The sequence below is a fragment of the Sinohyriopsis cumingii genome, chromosome 9, assembly GCF_028554795.1.
Source record: "Sinohyriopsis cumingii isolate HCF-2022 chromosome 9, ASM2855479v2, whole genome shotgun sequence".
NCBI classification, from domain to species: domain Eukaryota; kingdom Metazoa; phylum Mollusca; class Bivalvia; order Unionida; family Unionidae; genus Sinohyriopsis; species Sinohyriopsis cumingii.
This window is the reverse complement of record NC_142969.1, coordinates 57451754-57468279: the sequence shown is the minus strand read 5'-3', so window position 1 is coordinate 57468279 and position 16526 is coordinate 57451754. Positions and strand designations below refer to the sequence as shown.

The 16526-nt window shown below is 32.8% G+C and overlaps 1 protein-coding gene across 5 annotated transcripts in view; it reads right to left on the bottom strand.

Moving 5' to 3' along the window:
- Nucleotides 1-6686: 6686 nt before the first annotated feature.
- Nucleotides 6687-16526, bottom strand: part of LOC149791874 (serine/threonine-protein kinase DCLK3-like) — a 427773-nt gene continuing 417933 nt past the window's right edge. For all 5 annotated transcript variants that reach the window (XM_089970381.1, XM_089970376.1, XM_089970377.1 and 2 more), the window contains one exon: nucleotides 6687-15297. In XM_089970381.1, coding sequence (XP_089826507.1) covers nucleotides 15074-15297 — 224 coding nt within the window. In that variant the 3' untranslated portion in view covers nucleotides 6687-15073. The remainder of the gene's footprint in view (nucleotides 15298-16526) is intronic.

Genomic DNA, 16526 nt, shown 5'->3' with positions numbered 1-16526 from the left:
ACTTGAAACTGCCACACTGCAGACACTGCCGATATGTTTTTTATTATTTCCTTTAAAGTTACGTTAGAAATCAAAATCACACACACACACACACACACACACACACACAGACACACAGCTTTTCACTGATCGGGATACGTGCGCGGTGGTGTCATAACAAAAATTGGTAAATAATGCGCGTTACTATAAAAGTGTTTAAAATATCAATGAAATAGTAATATATAAAAAAAAGCAAAGTACGCATATTTACAGAGTATTCTTTATTTCCCTAATTTAGGTCATGTTATCTTAACAAAACTAATTAGTCTTTCAATTTTCATAATAGTTTACCTTAAAGTCAAGGCCCTGAATGGAAAATCACATTGATCTGGACTTATTTTGGGGCTCAATTATTCGCCCCATTCACAATCAGAACTTGTGGGTGGAAAAAAAATCAACGTCCAATTCTATATTGACTTTGGGACAGAAATTATAATAATGATGGTAGCAATTGATATAAATAGTTCAAATAACCTAAGTTAATACCAACCCCCACTCAAAGTACAAAAAATAGCCTAGCAAAAACATAAAATGAGCGTGAAGCAACTGGAAAGTTTCCTTCAGTAAATACTGTCTCGTAATAACCAAATACTATCTCATATTAACGCCATTTACTTTCCTAATAATGCAATGTTATCTCGTAATAGTGCAATGTTATCTCGTAATACCGCAACGTTTTCTCGTCATAACGCAATGTTTTATTGTAATAACATAATGATATGTCAGTAATGATATATCGTTATAACTCAGTACTATTTTGTAATAACAATGTTTTCTGGTAATAACACAATACTATATGGTAATAACACAATACTATATGGTAATAACACAATACTATATGGTAATAACACAATACTATATGGTAATAATGCAATACTGTCTCGTGAATAATCTAATTTTATTTTCCCCACCCGGCATTAACGGGCTTCCGTTCGTATCGCTTAAATTAGAATGTCGGTGCTTTTACCGACTAAGAACGCAGGATATATACGTTTGGAAAGATTGGAGCATGTTGACAATAATTACATTACACGAATCTGCCGCGGTTATCAATCTGGGAAATGTTATCAATAGAGCAATGATTGAACGTAAAAACAAGGTGTGTGTGTGTGTGTGTGTGTGATGTGCAAGTGTGTATATGTATGCATGAATGTGGATGAGTGTATGTACATGCAATTATTATATGCTATTTTTTCTCAATTATCTTTATATTGTCAGAATCGTTTCGTATTTTTCCATATTTTTTTCATGCTACACGTCACGTGTGCCTAAAAATAGTATAATGTATTAGAAACTACTTTGTAAGCAATTAATGTGCCCTCATTTAGTACACGCTTTAACTTTTGGCTTATTCGATTTGTTTGCGGATGAACTAAACAAGCTATTTCGTCCATTTGAAAGTAGGGATGATAAAGTTAACGATGTGGACGAGTTTACAGAGTCACAAATGAAATTATCAAAAAGCAAACAAATGAACGTGATATTCGCAATATCAACAGCAAACGTGATAGACGCAATAATTGAATTGCTGATCATTTAAACAGTTTCTTAGGAGAAATATTCGTAGCTTGTGGCAAATAGAATTGTCAGACTATGACCAGTGCTCTCTATGGTGTATACAAATAGCACAGAAAAGCATTTTGAGGCCAAGGGTCATTGCATATCTATCAGATTAGTACCATTTTACAAATCAGTCAAAACACTAAATTCGAGGGGTAAAAGTGCAACTGAAGGTTTTGGTAGAAAACTAAGAGCCTCAGAGCCAATAAGTCAAGACGAAGTAAAACAAAATTATTTTCGCTAGCCAAATGGTCTGTCATACAACAAGTGCTTCGCAATTTTCCCCGTTTAACTATTGTGATACAGTGTTAGGCAAGTGATAGAAGACATACACTGAAAGATGCACGTCAAATCTGGATTCCTCCAACAGCGAGCACGCAAATGACATGGCATAAACATGTATTCGTTAGCTAGTAATAAGAATTGTAATATGCTTATATTTATGCATTTTAAATTTTCTCAAAATGTAATTCCTTAGTTCTGCAATCCGAATGACATAAACCATGTCGATGAAAACCTGATACACACCGAAATTATTCTGTAATTTCGACTAGATTTCCACTGAAATCACCTTACTCTTACTGCACTGAACTGACCCAATAAATCCTGTGTTTCACAAGCAGAGAATCAGAATTGAGTCAGATCAACATAAAAATAAAATCTATCCATTCCAGACCAGATGAAAAGGTTTTCTTTCAATGCGCATTCATTCACAATATATGACTTTAAATTTCAAGTTTAAGTTGCCCAAAACGAGAACTTTTTTAACTGTCGAGCGCGCGCCAAAGTTTAAATGTCCCTGGGCGGTACTGTGTATGCAGTAATATTGTTACTGCATATTGATGAATCTAAGGTTGTGTATTTATTTTGAAATACAGCATAAATTCAATTACTTTGTTTCCTATAGTGTATTTTTTATAATTAAGCCTTAAGAAGAACAACAAAAGTATATATCTGTAGTATTGATTAAAATATTTGCACATGCGATATAATTGTTTTACTGCGTTTATCAAACTGCATTTCCAACAGCAAGATGGTTTTCAAATCGTCTGCTCATCAATGAATCTTTGAAAACATGATTGAGCCAAAAATCGCTTGGAGCTAAATCTGGGAAGTTTAGATACTGTACTCTTTCAAGAAGTTTGTCACAATGGCAGGTTTATGTGCCACTGCATCATTACTGAACCACTGAATGCCTCGGGTACTGGTGCATGGATTGAGGTGGGGTGGGGGTGCGTCATAGTGTACCACTACTTCTGGTAACACTTTGGAATCGTACAAATGTTCAATGTCACTATCAGTCAGGCACAAATACATGGACGACTGGGACTTTGGCATATAAAAAATCTTGACCGTCAGACCACACTGACCGATTTTTAGTCTCTGCTCATTTACTCTGATACGAGCTTTATTATTTTCTTTCGAGAATATAAATCCATATTTATCAACTGTGACAATTTTATTCAAACGCATCGGGTCACATTTTTCATATCGGGTGAGTAGCTGTTTGTTCATTTCAACCCAAGTCTGTTTTCGGTCAGCCATCAACAAATGTGGACCCTCCATTGCTGCACACACCTTTCCGAGTTCACCGTGTAACGATCATCTTCATTAATTGCCCCCTCACAGTGGTCACTTCCCATTCAACAGTTGCAGACAACGATCGTCCAGAACGAAACAACTTCTACTGATTTGCAACCATCTTTGAAATGATGAAACCACCCGACGTGTGAGAAATTACTGAGAACAGAACTCTGTAAACTTTATCCCAAGAGCACCCTGTATTTAAAGTATGCTCTATGCTGAGCAGTAAAATTGTTCTCTTGCTCCTACATTTTTAGGTCACGGTCATTTCCCAATGTTACACCACTCACAGGCATAGATCTGCAGTTGTCCAGCATGTTGCACAATTCATTTTACAACATGTTACTTTGTGAATTGGTAATAAAATTATGGACAGATTCATAGAAAAAATTATAACTAAATATTCAAAATTGTTAAGACACCAGCCGTACATACATAAAAGCATGCACAGTATGATCTGTCTGGTAATCAAATCATCTGGCGTTTGCATTCTCTGACTGTGCCTTATAAAAAATATCCTGAACCAGTCTTCGTTCCCTCTCAGAAATATTACTGTGCAATGGTACATTACAGTGAATTTGAAATTCAATGAATTTAAGACTAACTTCATTCTGAAACATGAAACTTGACAACTTATAACTGATTTTGATTGGAAAAAAGTATGGTAGTTTGGTATTTATTTAGCCTGACAACTGGATTCTTTCACCCATGCATATAGTTCTTCTTTATAACAAAATCCATTGTACATATGGATTTTAGAGGTTAATTTAATTTTACTGTTTCTGAGTTTTAAAATTCCAATTATTCACTTTAAATTTGGTCTCAACATGAAAATATGAAAAGGAAACATAAATATCAGTAGCTATATAAAAGAAGTTCCTTGCCAGCGTTGACTCTGATCTATGTGTAAAATACAAAAAGAAAAATTAAAAAGTACCTAATTCTATCAATATTGAAAGGTAAAAGAAAAGAAAAAGGGCAAGTCAACATGTTACCAATGAAAGAATAATTGCATTTTAAATGTTAGATATTTATTAGAATTAGCAAAAAATGTGCATGAGAACAACCACAATTTTATACCAGTAATTTAACTGCACAAAGTCTGCACTCAACTGTGAGCATCATAGATTTAGATACGACACAGCATAATTTGCCAACAGATCATGTCTAGCTGTTTGCTTGAAATCAAAGATAGATCAATCACATTTGCTTTAGATTTACTATGATTTGTGACAGCAAATTTGAAACTATGCTACTTGCAGATTAGCGTGCACTAAACTCCAGAAAATGCAGTCATTACAAGTAATTAATTTCAAAGCTTACAAATTAATCAACAATAATGGAAGAACTGCAGTACTCTGTAAAATAAAGATAACTTTTTCATTCTGTTTACTAGAACTGTGATATCATTCCAGCAACCTGCATTTTTACTTATTTTTATATAAAAAAAACAACAACTCAATGACACAAAAACACAGTCCAAGTTTATGTACCTTATGTACGTATTTATGTGTCAGATCTAATGGCAAAGAGTACAGATCCAAATGTACCTTATGTATGTATTTATGTGTCAGATCTAATGGCAAACAGTACAGATCCAAATGTACCTTATGTACGTATTTATGTGTCAGATCTAATGGCAAACAGTACAGATCCAAATGTACCTTATGTACGTATTTATGTGTCAGATCTAATGGCAAACAGTACAGATCCAAATGTACCTTATGTACGTATTTATGTGTCAGATCTAATGGCAAACAGTACAGATCCAAATGTACCTTATGTACGTATTTATGTGTCAGATCTAATGGCAAACAGTACAGATCCAAATGTACCTTATGTACATATTTATGTGTCAGATCTAATGGCAAACAGTACAGATCCAAATGTACCTTATGTACGTATTTATGTGTCAGATCTAATGGCAAACAGTACAGATCCAAATGTACCTTATGTACGTATTTATGTGTCAGATCTAATGGCAAACAGTACAGATCCAAATGTACCTTATGTACGTATTTATGTGTCAGATCTAATGGCAAACAGTACAGATCCAAATGTGCCTTATGTACGTATTTATGTGTCAGATCTAATGGCAAACAGTACAGATCCAAATGTGCCTTATGTACGTATTTATGTGTCAGATCTAATGGCAAACAGTACAGATCCAAATGTGCCTTATGTACGTATTTATGTGTCAGATCTAATGGCAAACAGTACAGATCCAAATGTGCCTTATGTACGTATTTATGTGTCAGATCTAATGGCAAACAGTACAGATCCAAATGTGCCTTATGTACGTATTTATGTGTCAGATCTAATGGCAAACAGTACAGATCCAAATGTACCTTATGTACGTATTTATGTGTCAGATCTAATGGCAAACAGTACAGATCCAAATGTACCTTATGTACGTATTTATGTGTCAGATCTAATGGCAAACAGTACAGATCCAAATGTGCCGGAGGATCAATTGCTGTCAGATCTGAACCTATTTAGTTTATCAATAATCAGTTAAAAAACAATATAGACTTTGACCTGCTAGCATATCAGCTGTGGTAATGTAGATCATGATCTGTTTGGCACATTGTATGAAGTCAGAGTGTATCTATCTTGTTTGCTAATGGAGGCAAGTTACGCACAAACCAGTACTGTACCAGATTCCACTTAACTTTCACTACATTACAGGTAAAGAAACATTTTTTTCAGATTGATGTATCTACCAAAGAAAAGAAAATAGTTAGCTATATGATGTCCTTACAGTCAAGTCATAAAGTAAAATTTCCAAAATATTTTTCTTTGAATCAATTACAGGTAAAATTTCCAATGTTATTTCTTCACATCCCTAGGACCCTGACTGTTTTAATTCTTTTCTCATTTTTTTCTTACAGATAGAAGGTGTAAAAAAACGTGTTAATATAATCAGGAACCAGTCATGCTGAATTGTAGTTTAGATCCTTTGTGCATTTGGAATTTTTGTCTATCCAGCAATATTTCAGATAATGTACTTGACAATTCAGGTCTGTTTTAAAAGAAATATAATTATCTGACTTTCCATTTCTAGAACACTTTGACATAATTTAAATTAAAAAAAAAGCAACACTTCCATGAGAGGCAAGATCAAACATACTTAAAGTATTCCCTAACTTTTTTTTAAGGAAATAGGTCTTTTATGTGTTTACTTGCTGAAACTGACCTTTGAAAAAACATCTCTGGCCCAAACAGAACATATTCAAAATTTGATTACAGAAAATACACATTTCAAAAATCAAATACTGCTTCTATCTTGAGACTTTCCTACAACATCAAAGTTCAAACCTGAATTTAACATCTGATAACATACTAAAACGCCGGATACATAACTGGACATGTTAAGTATAGCTGTATTGAAGTGCATAAAAATGCATAAACATTTATTTCAGACAAATGTGCAACCTTTTAAAGATCTGCTTAACTGCATTCATTCTGGAATGAAACAATGATTAAAAAAATGAACAACTGAGTTCTTTTTCTCAACTTTTAATTCTTAAGAAATTAAAACAATCAGTCACAAATTAAGACAACAACATGAGCAATCAGGTCATTCCATTTAGAAAGAAAACTGCCCATATTTACTTGGCTGATCATACATGAAATTTGTTTAAACACTTGTACTATGGTCCATCATATTCTAATAAAAGAGGTCTCTATAAAGGTAATAAAAGAGGACTCCATAAAGGTAATAAAAGAGGACTTTATAAAGGTAATAAAAGAGGACTTCATAAACATTAAAAGCCATAATCAGATGTATGGACTTCTCGTCTTATTTAAACAACAATATGTGAATGTGGAGCTAAACATTTAGAGAAAGAGAGGAAGAGAATACAATATAACTACTACAAGTTTGGCCAGTTTGTACTTGTCAGCTCACTTAATCAAGCTGATAGCTTCAGTTAGACTCAAAGTGTTCTAGATTTTTGTTTCATTATCAAATACCATACACACTCACTTTATAAGTCAAGTCAAACTGCAAACAACAAAGACTGGTCTGTCAAAGCAAAATACATCTGCAGATGAGTCTTTGTTCTTCTGATTATTCCTAGAGAACTGCACAGACCCAGATCTGCTGGCGCATTATGCAAGCTGGGTCAGTGCAGTTTGCAGTTGGACTTGTCTGGTAAGCAAGTATACATAGTATTCCAGCTAGCTTCAGCTAACAAAGTTGGTATAATATGTGGGTTTTATGCCATTATAGATTACACATGGCGGCCAGTAAAAGTGGTGGTGGAAAATCCCAGGAAAAGCTAGTAAGAACCATTGACCAATGGGAAGCTACCAGCAAACTTTCTTACACATTCACTTAGGCAGAGCCTGAAACTCAAACCCTTGTGGACAGAGGTGAGATAGAAGTAATCGGTAAAATCAAGTTCTTAGACCAGTGGTCACTTGAGGCTTCTCTTTCTGCATTAAACTTGATGCTTTAATGATAAATCCAATCCTGAACTTCTCTTGTGGCAAACATGGTGTAGAACATATAAAAAGCTGAATCCAAAAATAGAAACAGCACTGTCTCAGCAGAAAACACTGCTTCAAACTGGGCGTCATCCAAGAAGCAATAATAGCAAAAGACCTTGACAAAAAGTTCAGCAGCAACTCTAAGCTTCATTTTCTCTTCATAAATAATAAAAAGTTTAAAATTGCTAAGAAATAGTGACTTTTCATTACAGACTTTACATAACTGTTTAGCAATTTAAAATATGGTTTGAAACTTTCCATACTGACTGTTACAAGTACCAGAATTTTCTTTACTGCCAGTTTATGCATTAGACATTACCCACTTTATTTTGAATTATTTTAGTAATAGTGCTAAAAATAATCATTAGACAAGTAAATTAAAGAACATTAAAATTAATAATTTAGTGGAACTGACAAGGTGCCAACAGAGATTTGCATATGCTTAAGACACCCAAGTGTCTGTTTTACATCACCTGACTGAAGAGTTGTTCAGCATCTGAATAATTTAATTCTATCAAACACATGATTAGTTAAACTGCAATTTTTAACTCATTTTTTTGAGCAAATGATCTCTATTAAAACTGTCAGTTGAAAATTCTGGGTTTTGTTGATTTTCCCTGAAATTATTGCATTTTTTGGAGTTGGGAAAAATGCTATTCTTGTTCCCAACTTTTTCAACTTTTTCCAGCAGCATGGGAACTGTTTAGTGTTGGAAACAATATTGGATAACAAACTGCTGTATGAGAATGGGAATAGTGCTGAATGATCCTTTTCATATGCTGGAAAAGATTTTACACATTGTAATATATTTGCAACACAATAAATATTTTATAAACAATACAACTAAATCACAGTGGGTAAAGTATAGAAAATATCATGCAAAAATAACATCGACTTAAAATGACAATTATGTAGTAATTGGACGGACTGATGAAAATGGAATTATTTAAAGTACTTTAAATAACAAAGTATATTTATACAACAAAGTTAAAGTTAATAACAAAAAAAGTAAACTAAAATATCAAGTACTCTATACAGGACTAAAGGACTTATGGCTGATTTTCATATATAATTCCATTTATATTTTGAAATCAAAATGTATGACTCAGCTAATTTATATATCGGCTGAAAAAGCATATTTGTGCATTGGCTACATTATTATTGCAAATACATCACATTTTAAAGAAATAAAGTTATATTAAAACTATGAAATGGTATGAGAAAAGGTATGTGTAAAGTTTATAAAAAGCAGATCCAGAATTTTTCTGATCCAAGTTAATTTAAAGGGTGTAGTTTGCTTTGTATAAAAATGTACTAATCTGACAGGAAACGGGGGTTCAATTAAGCCCCAAAACTTCAAAAGCTTACCATTATCTATAAAGAATAAATTTAGATTACCACAATTTAATCTGACCATTGATTAAAACCATTGATTAAAACTGGCAGATTAACAAGCTCAATCTACCTGCTACCAACTGTGAGTCACCTGTTAAGTCTTTCAAATTCCAACAAACCACCAGCAAGTCATAATCTAGGCTATGTATGAATAATTATGTTACCATACCTGGAGTACAAAGCTATTATAACTTGGCAACAAAGTGGTTCTCAGAAGGCCAGGCATGTGGGAAAGTTATTCTACATAATATATACAAATTCGAACTGCTGTAACTTCAGTCTTATTTGTAAATTATTTTTTTTAAAGTCTGCACCAAAAAAAAGAAAATGACTAATATCATAATTTTAAAAAAATAATTAATTCATTAATGCTCATTGTCAAAACTGGCCTAATTTTCAAACTCCCTTGATATCCCAATTACAATATCAAAGATGAAATTGACAAAATAATGTAATCAAAGTGGTCAGCAGCAGTTTGCACAAATATATCTCAGCTCATAGAGCAATAAGTAATAAATAGGTAACTTACGGTGAATACAGACTTTATTTATTATAAACTCGACAGAAATTTAAACATGAACAAAAACAAAAATGGACGGCCATACTGTAATACCAATTCATTAAAAAATTGGAATCACTATAAAAGTGGACCATTATATCATACAATATAATATTTCTTGTAAGATACTGCATTTAGGGTAAGAGAACTATCTATTAATTTGTGTAACATACCCTCTTACTTATTTGGTGATAAATCCATGCCCTACTGATAAGCCACCCCCACCCCCATGCAAATATCTGCCACCCCATATTTTGTGAAAAATTCATTAGACTGGGCCCCTGGTCTTATCATGGGAGATATACTATTAGAATATGATATTCTGAATGATTGAAGTGACTTTGGGATCAGACTGGGACTGTGTTGGTTTTGTTCTAGACCTCCAATCATGAACTGAAGGAGGAAATTTTTAACTTGGACTGGTTACCAGCACCAATAAAGAAATAGCAATGTAATAACAGCAGTTAATTTATTATGGTTATTAATTTATATTTTATGTTAGAAAACTGCCATGTCCTAATATTTAAATACATACATTTGTTTTTTTATCAAGTAGGGAAGGCTGAATATCATAAACTCTATATAATATTGTGTCTACTAAAATTAGGGAGACGTGTGCATTTTCATATTTCTGCAGCAATAATTTTGCTCGCATGGATAAATTAAATGGAACTGTACTTGTAAAGTCTACTGTTCACTTGGACATATAAAATTGTAACAGCTTTACTGTTCAAGAAATAAGCATGCATGCAAATTATGATGATTTTTCAGTACATTTCATAAATATTACCACTGGTACATTGCTTCAAAGCTAGAAATGTGTCCTACAACATGGAAAGCATCACCAATACAGTGCAGTTTAAGAAAGCTCAGTTCAATATTCCCATATGCATGACAAAATTTAAGTTAATCAGAGGAAATTGCTCTGTCAAAATTTGCCATAAAATGTTACAAATCAAGCTTGATCTTTCAAAGTTTTTCAATGGAAGTTAAATTGCTTTTGACAGGAAAGGACAGTCAACATATGTAATAATGTCTGCCCCTCCATTAAAATATCAGAACAGCTTTTTCTGTGGGCATTTGTAGGGAGGAAAGGTTGCTAAGATGATGATAAACCAATTAGAAAAATTGTGTAAATTATAATCTGCACAAGTCACAGGCTTGTTATAATGCAATACAAATCTTTACTTCTGAAAATATCAAAACCTGAACTTGAAGAAATGTTAAAAAATTTGACAGAAAAGATTGATCCCAGTTGTCCCAATTACTGCATTTTGTATTGATAGTAACGATATTAATCATATAACATACACTTTTATAGTTCAATTAATATATAAAACTAAAACAAAATCCTTATTCTAACTGCATTTTCATGAATAGAATTATTATGTAAGGTGCTGTCTTTAAATGTAAAAGGATTTAGCTTCCAATAAACACCTTTTGCTAAACTCAGGAACATCTGATAATATATTGTGTCATAACTCTACCTGAAAATATAAATATAACTGACTTTAATAGAACAAAATATACATATTTCTCTTCCTGATAACGGAGAACATCTACCTCTCTTTTTAAAGGATTATGGATGTTCTCATTGTCGAGCCTGGTGTGTGTATGACTATGGTGGCCTGCACTGTAAACCAATCAAAAATGACCTTTCAAAAGTAACATCATGTATGATTGGTCAAAACAAAATTTTAATGTTCTCATTCTCAAAATGAAATAAAACTCAAAGATTTTACATCTGATTGGCTAAAAGCAAAACACATGATTGGTCAAAACAAAATTTCAAGCTCAATCTTGACATTTTTATGATCTCCGGGTCTGGACCCAAGTTTTTGATAATGTTCTCATTCTCAGACTTGAAATAAAACTCAGAGAGTTTACATCTGATTGGCTAAAAGCAAAACACAGAACATATAATCTTTCTGGCTAACAGCAAATCACAGACCAATAAGAATTTGGCACTTTGTCTTAGGATAAATACATTTTCAAATTTGGTCATGATTCATTCTGTGCCAAGAAAATTTTGATAAATTTAGCAAGGGGTAAAAAAAAGATTAATTCTTTTTTGTTGTGATCAAATGTAATAAGGTAATACCTAGGACTGGAGAATACATAAAAAGGTTTATTCCTGGTTTTCATAATTTCTGGATGAGAAACTGTATCTTGCCTGATCTGTCATTGTTACTCATACATGCAATATTTAGGAATGTCATCAAAATGATAAACAATTAAAAAAACATTAAAGAGATATATAAAAACTTTACAAAATTTGGTAACAATACTACTGATGAATAATGATAGTTAATATTTACAGAAAGAGGTAACTCACAAAATGAAATATTTAACATACAATGTATGACATATCACAGTTATTGTGTTTGGTCACATGTGCACATAACTCCACTTACAAGACATGGTATATTTGAAGAAAGGTACATATCTTTGATTGGAATCTATGTGCATCAGTAAAAAAAAATGTGAGCACTTGCTTTCTTTCTGTATGCACATGATACTTTTTACACTTTTAACATAGGATCATGTGATGTTCATCTTTTGTAGAATGAAAACGCTGATAAAACTGAATTGGTTACATTAGAAAGGCATAACAAGTTTAAAAAATAGATCTGTATATGTAAAATTAATTTTATTTTCTTAAAGCTAGGTCAATAAAACAAGAAAAAACAGTGGTATTAAACTCAAGCACCCTGAATATTGATAAAGTGCTTCAAGTTAACAATATAATTAATATTTTCTAAGGAGGATTATTAAACAGTGCCACCTTCTATAAGTAGCTATTTTGGGGATTAGTAAAAGTTCAACTGTTTACAGAAGATGGCAGCAAACAGGAGATAAAATTTCTGAGGAAAATATTTTGCTAGGTCATAACCAGGTTGTATTTTGATAAAGCATAGTGGCCATTTTGCAGACTACTTTGCATGTTACAAAATATCTATCATTAATTTGGAATCACTGAGATCTAAACGCTAGAACATATCATAATCCAGTTTAATTAACCTCACTGTGTAGGTCATGTTTTATCATGTACTAAGCTTTCACTCTGTTACATAAACCTTATGACAGTTGTATGTTTCAGTGACAGTTGTATGCTTCAATGACAGTTGTATGCTTCAGTGACAGTTGTATACTTCACTGACAGTTGTATACTTCACTGACAGTTGTATACTTCAATGACAGTTGTATGCTTCAATGACAGTTGTATGCTTCAATGACAGTTGTATACTTCAATGACAGTTGTATAATTCAATGACAGTTGTATACTTCAATGACAGCTGTATGCTTCAATGACAGTTGTATACTTCAATGACAGTTGTATACTTCAATGACAGTTGTATGCTTCACTGACAGTTGTATACTTCAATGACAGTTGTATGTTTCAATGACAGTTGTATGCTTCAGTGACAGGTGTATGCTTCAATGACAGTTGTATGTTTTAATGACAGTTTTATACTTCACTGACAGTTGTATGCTTCATTGAGAGCTTCACATTTTTCATAAAGCAACATCAATAAACCTTAGCAGTTCAATCAAACAAAAAATGTGGATCATAATGGCCACAGGTTCAAAAGCATCATACTGGACACCAAGTCTGACATTGAAAAGAGTTTTTTTTTAATCATGTGAACAGTCAAGGAAAATAAAACAAAAGATTTATGTGGCAAGTTTTATAAACCTCACTTTACAATGTGTATGAGATCTAAACTTTTGCTCACAGGAAATGATAATTATCCCTTTTCCCAAATAGTCACATTAAAACAATCTTCTAATTTGGGTATATGTCAAAATTTAAGAAATATACTCCTTACACAAAATGAACATAGTTATACATGACAAAAAACATGCATAACCTTTCTGAAAGTGTCATAAACTCTACAGAAAACTGGAATGTTCAAAGGTATCAGTAAAGTTTTCATAATCTATGTTAATATACACAGTAATGTAAATTGGCACAAAGTACTGTCATAATATTTTTTAAAATAACACTAACATATATAGTATTGGAATTAAGCATAAATAGATATATGAAATTCTAATGTAATAGTAATATAAATAAAAATTTTAATAAATTTGTAATATTATTAATGCTATAATGTAATATTTCATGTCCAGTGACAATTATCAACCTAATAATAATCAAGATACATATTTACAAAACAAATACTTTCTCATATCTTACAAGGTATCAACAAATGGAGAGAAATAACTCTAATTTATCAAAATATAACATATTGTGATCAAGTTAGGAAACATGGTTGCTGATACTAACAACTACAAGAAAATAGATGATTTATTTACAGATAATATGTCCATTTTCCTTCTTCTGGTTTTACAATTTTATATTACTATTTATTAAGACTGATTCAAACCTGATTCATCTTCACTACTTTGCCAAATGTAAGATGTTCAACAAGGGCTAAATACACTGAGTGAAAGAAATGTTTGAGTGTTTGTCGGGGAGGGGCAATTTGAGAGGGCAAATAAAACATTCTGTCTTACTGAAAATATATAGAACTTAATGTCACAGTGACGTTCTCAGAACTATGACTGTTAAATAAACTAGAATTTCCCATGTTGTTGCCAAATTTTACCCTAAAAACATGAACACGTTCAATTATCAATTGTATCAGCTCTGTGAATGAACTGTAGAATAATCGTTCCAGATATGGTTTCCATTCATATTTTGGCATTGTTGATCTTGTGCAGACTAATTAATTCTCTTAAATTAGGCCGTCTTGTCTCTAAAGCACAGAATAATACTTTCAGTGGAATACAAACCCTGTCTTTAGCTCAACCCTCAGACATGTATGTCACTGCAAACAAAAAGTAGGTCAAAAAAGTAGGTCAAGGACTATTCCAGAACGACATCCATCTTGAAAAACCTTTCAGTTGAGCTTTCTTTCCACAAGGTACATGGCTCAATAAAAATACTCAGTTTCAACTACTCATCAAACAGAAAAAAATGTGTTTTTTCTCCACATTTTGCTGTTTCATTAATGCAAGTAAGTCTGATATCTCTACATTTTGATATCAACTGTTCAGTTTTTCCAGTCATATTTAGGTATTTCAAGTGCCAAATGTCATTTTCATTGGACGATATATCGACTGAGTAAAGACTTACAAGCCACTGATGTTTATTTCACAATATATGAACTCCACTTCTGAAACAAAAATCTGAAAGAACATTACCATAGTAGTTTATACAAAGTTCTATCCTATAAAGTGAAATCATTCTGAAGATTTTAAAACCACGTCGTCTTTGCACGTTTCCTGAAACTATCTGAAACAATGTTGCCTTTGCAGCTCACCATGTATTAGAATTGTTAAAAGTAATAAAATCCGCTACAAAACAAACTGACATTGTTAGTTTGAACCAATTTCAACAACATTAATTCTACTGACTCTAACTTAAAGTCGACATCAATTAGCTCTTTTTTCCTTTAATTTCAAGTAGCTTTCTCTGCCCAGTTTTGCCTGCGCCTCCAGTTCACCTTTTGCTTGCTGATGTAGTTGGGGCAACTTCTCCTTAGGAATACTGTTCATATCTCCACCACAGAGAATCCAGGAGTGGCATAAAACATCAGTTGCTGTGTACCTTTTCTTTTTGTCAACAACCAACAGATGTTCTATTAAGTCCTTGGCAGCTGTAGAAGATGTTGAAAAAATGTCATTATAGAGAGAATATTTGAATGAAAGACAAAATGGGAGTTACCATCAGATATGGTATGTGTGTGTGTGTCATCTGGATTTTTACCATAGCTTTGAAAGGTTTTCAGTCATATCACTATGATGTCTGCAGTGTGGCAGTTTATAGTGATGTCTTTCACTGAAGCATCATGCCGCATACATGTAGCATAATGTCCCACCCAGTGACATTATCCTGACACCAGGCCAACCAGTCCTAACACTAACCTCTTAACGCTGAGCGTCTAGTGGGGCAGCTGTTAGTACCATTTTATAAATCTTGAGTATGATTTGGCCCGTGGTTCGAACCTGTGACCTCCCACATTCAAGGTGGACGCTCTAACAAACTTTCAGATATAAATTATTACATTAAATGACTATACAGTAACTTATATAAAGAATATGACAGTAAATCAGTCTATGCAATCAGATAACAAGATATGTTTTAGTACAAGTTTTTAAGCCCTCCTGAACCCATGACATAAAGATTTTCTGCATGCAATGGCTAGTGTCCTGCATATGCACCTCTCCCTCGATAACTCACGCACAACGGGGTCCACAAACAGAGACAGCACTATAAGCAAGGAGCAAGTTACTAAGGACCTCCCAAAAATTGAGAGAAAAATCCCTTTGACATCAAGGAAAACCATGGGGGGGAGCGGCGTCAGGGAACTGGACTGTTTATTGACTGAATCCTCATTTTACAATCATGTCGATAAGAATTTGTAATAACACGCTTTTTCTAATGAAGTTGTTTGTCATTCTGTTTAAATAACATTTATTTTCAAAATGTCCAACATATGAAAGATTGTTCCAACTGGTTTCAACAACCAACACATGTAAGTGAAAAAATCTGTGTATTATGTCGGTGCTTTTTATTTTCTTAATGAGTCTAATTACAAGAGGACACATTGCATTTATGATGATTACACTTAAAAATTAGAACTAGCACACAAATTTCAATTGATAAAAATTTATTTTAATTTGTATTTATTTATTAAAGTACTGCCTCCACTTGGCATAAGTGACAGTTTCATTGATAAAAATTTCCTTATATATCGGTAATTCCGGTGTACTAGAAATGTCATCTGGAAAGAAAATGTAAAACATTGTATGACCTATTTTTAAATTTGATATTTCAAAGTGCTGATTGAAATATCCAGGTCCTATCTACCGTTTTTGACAATAA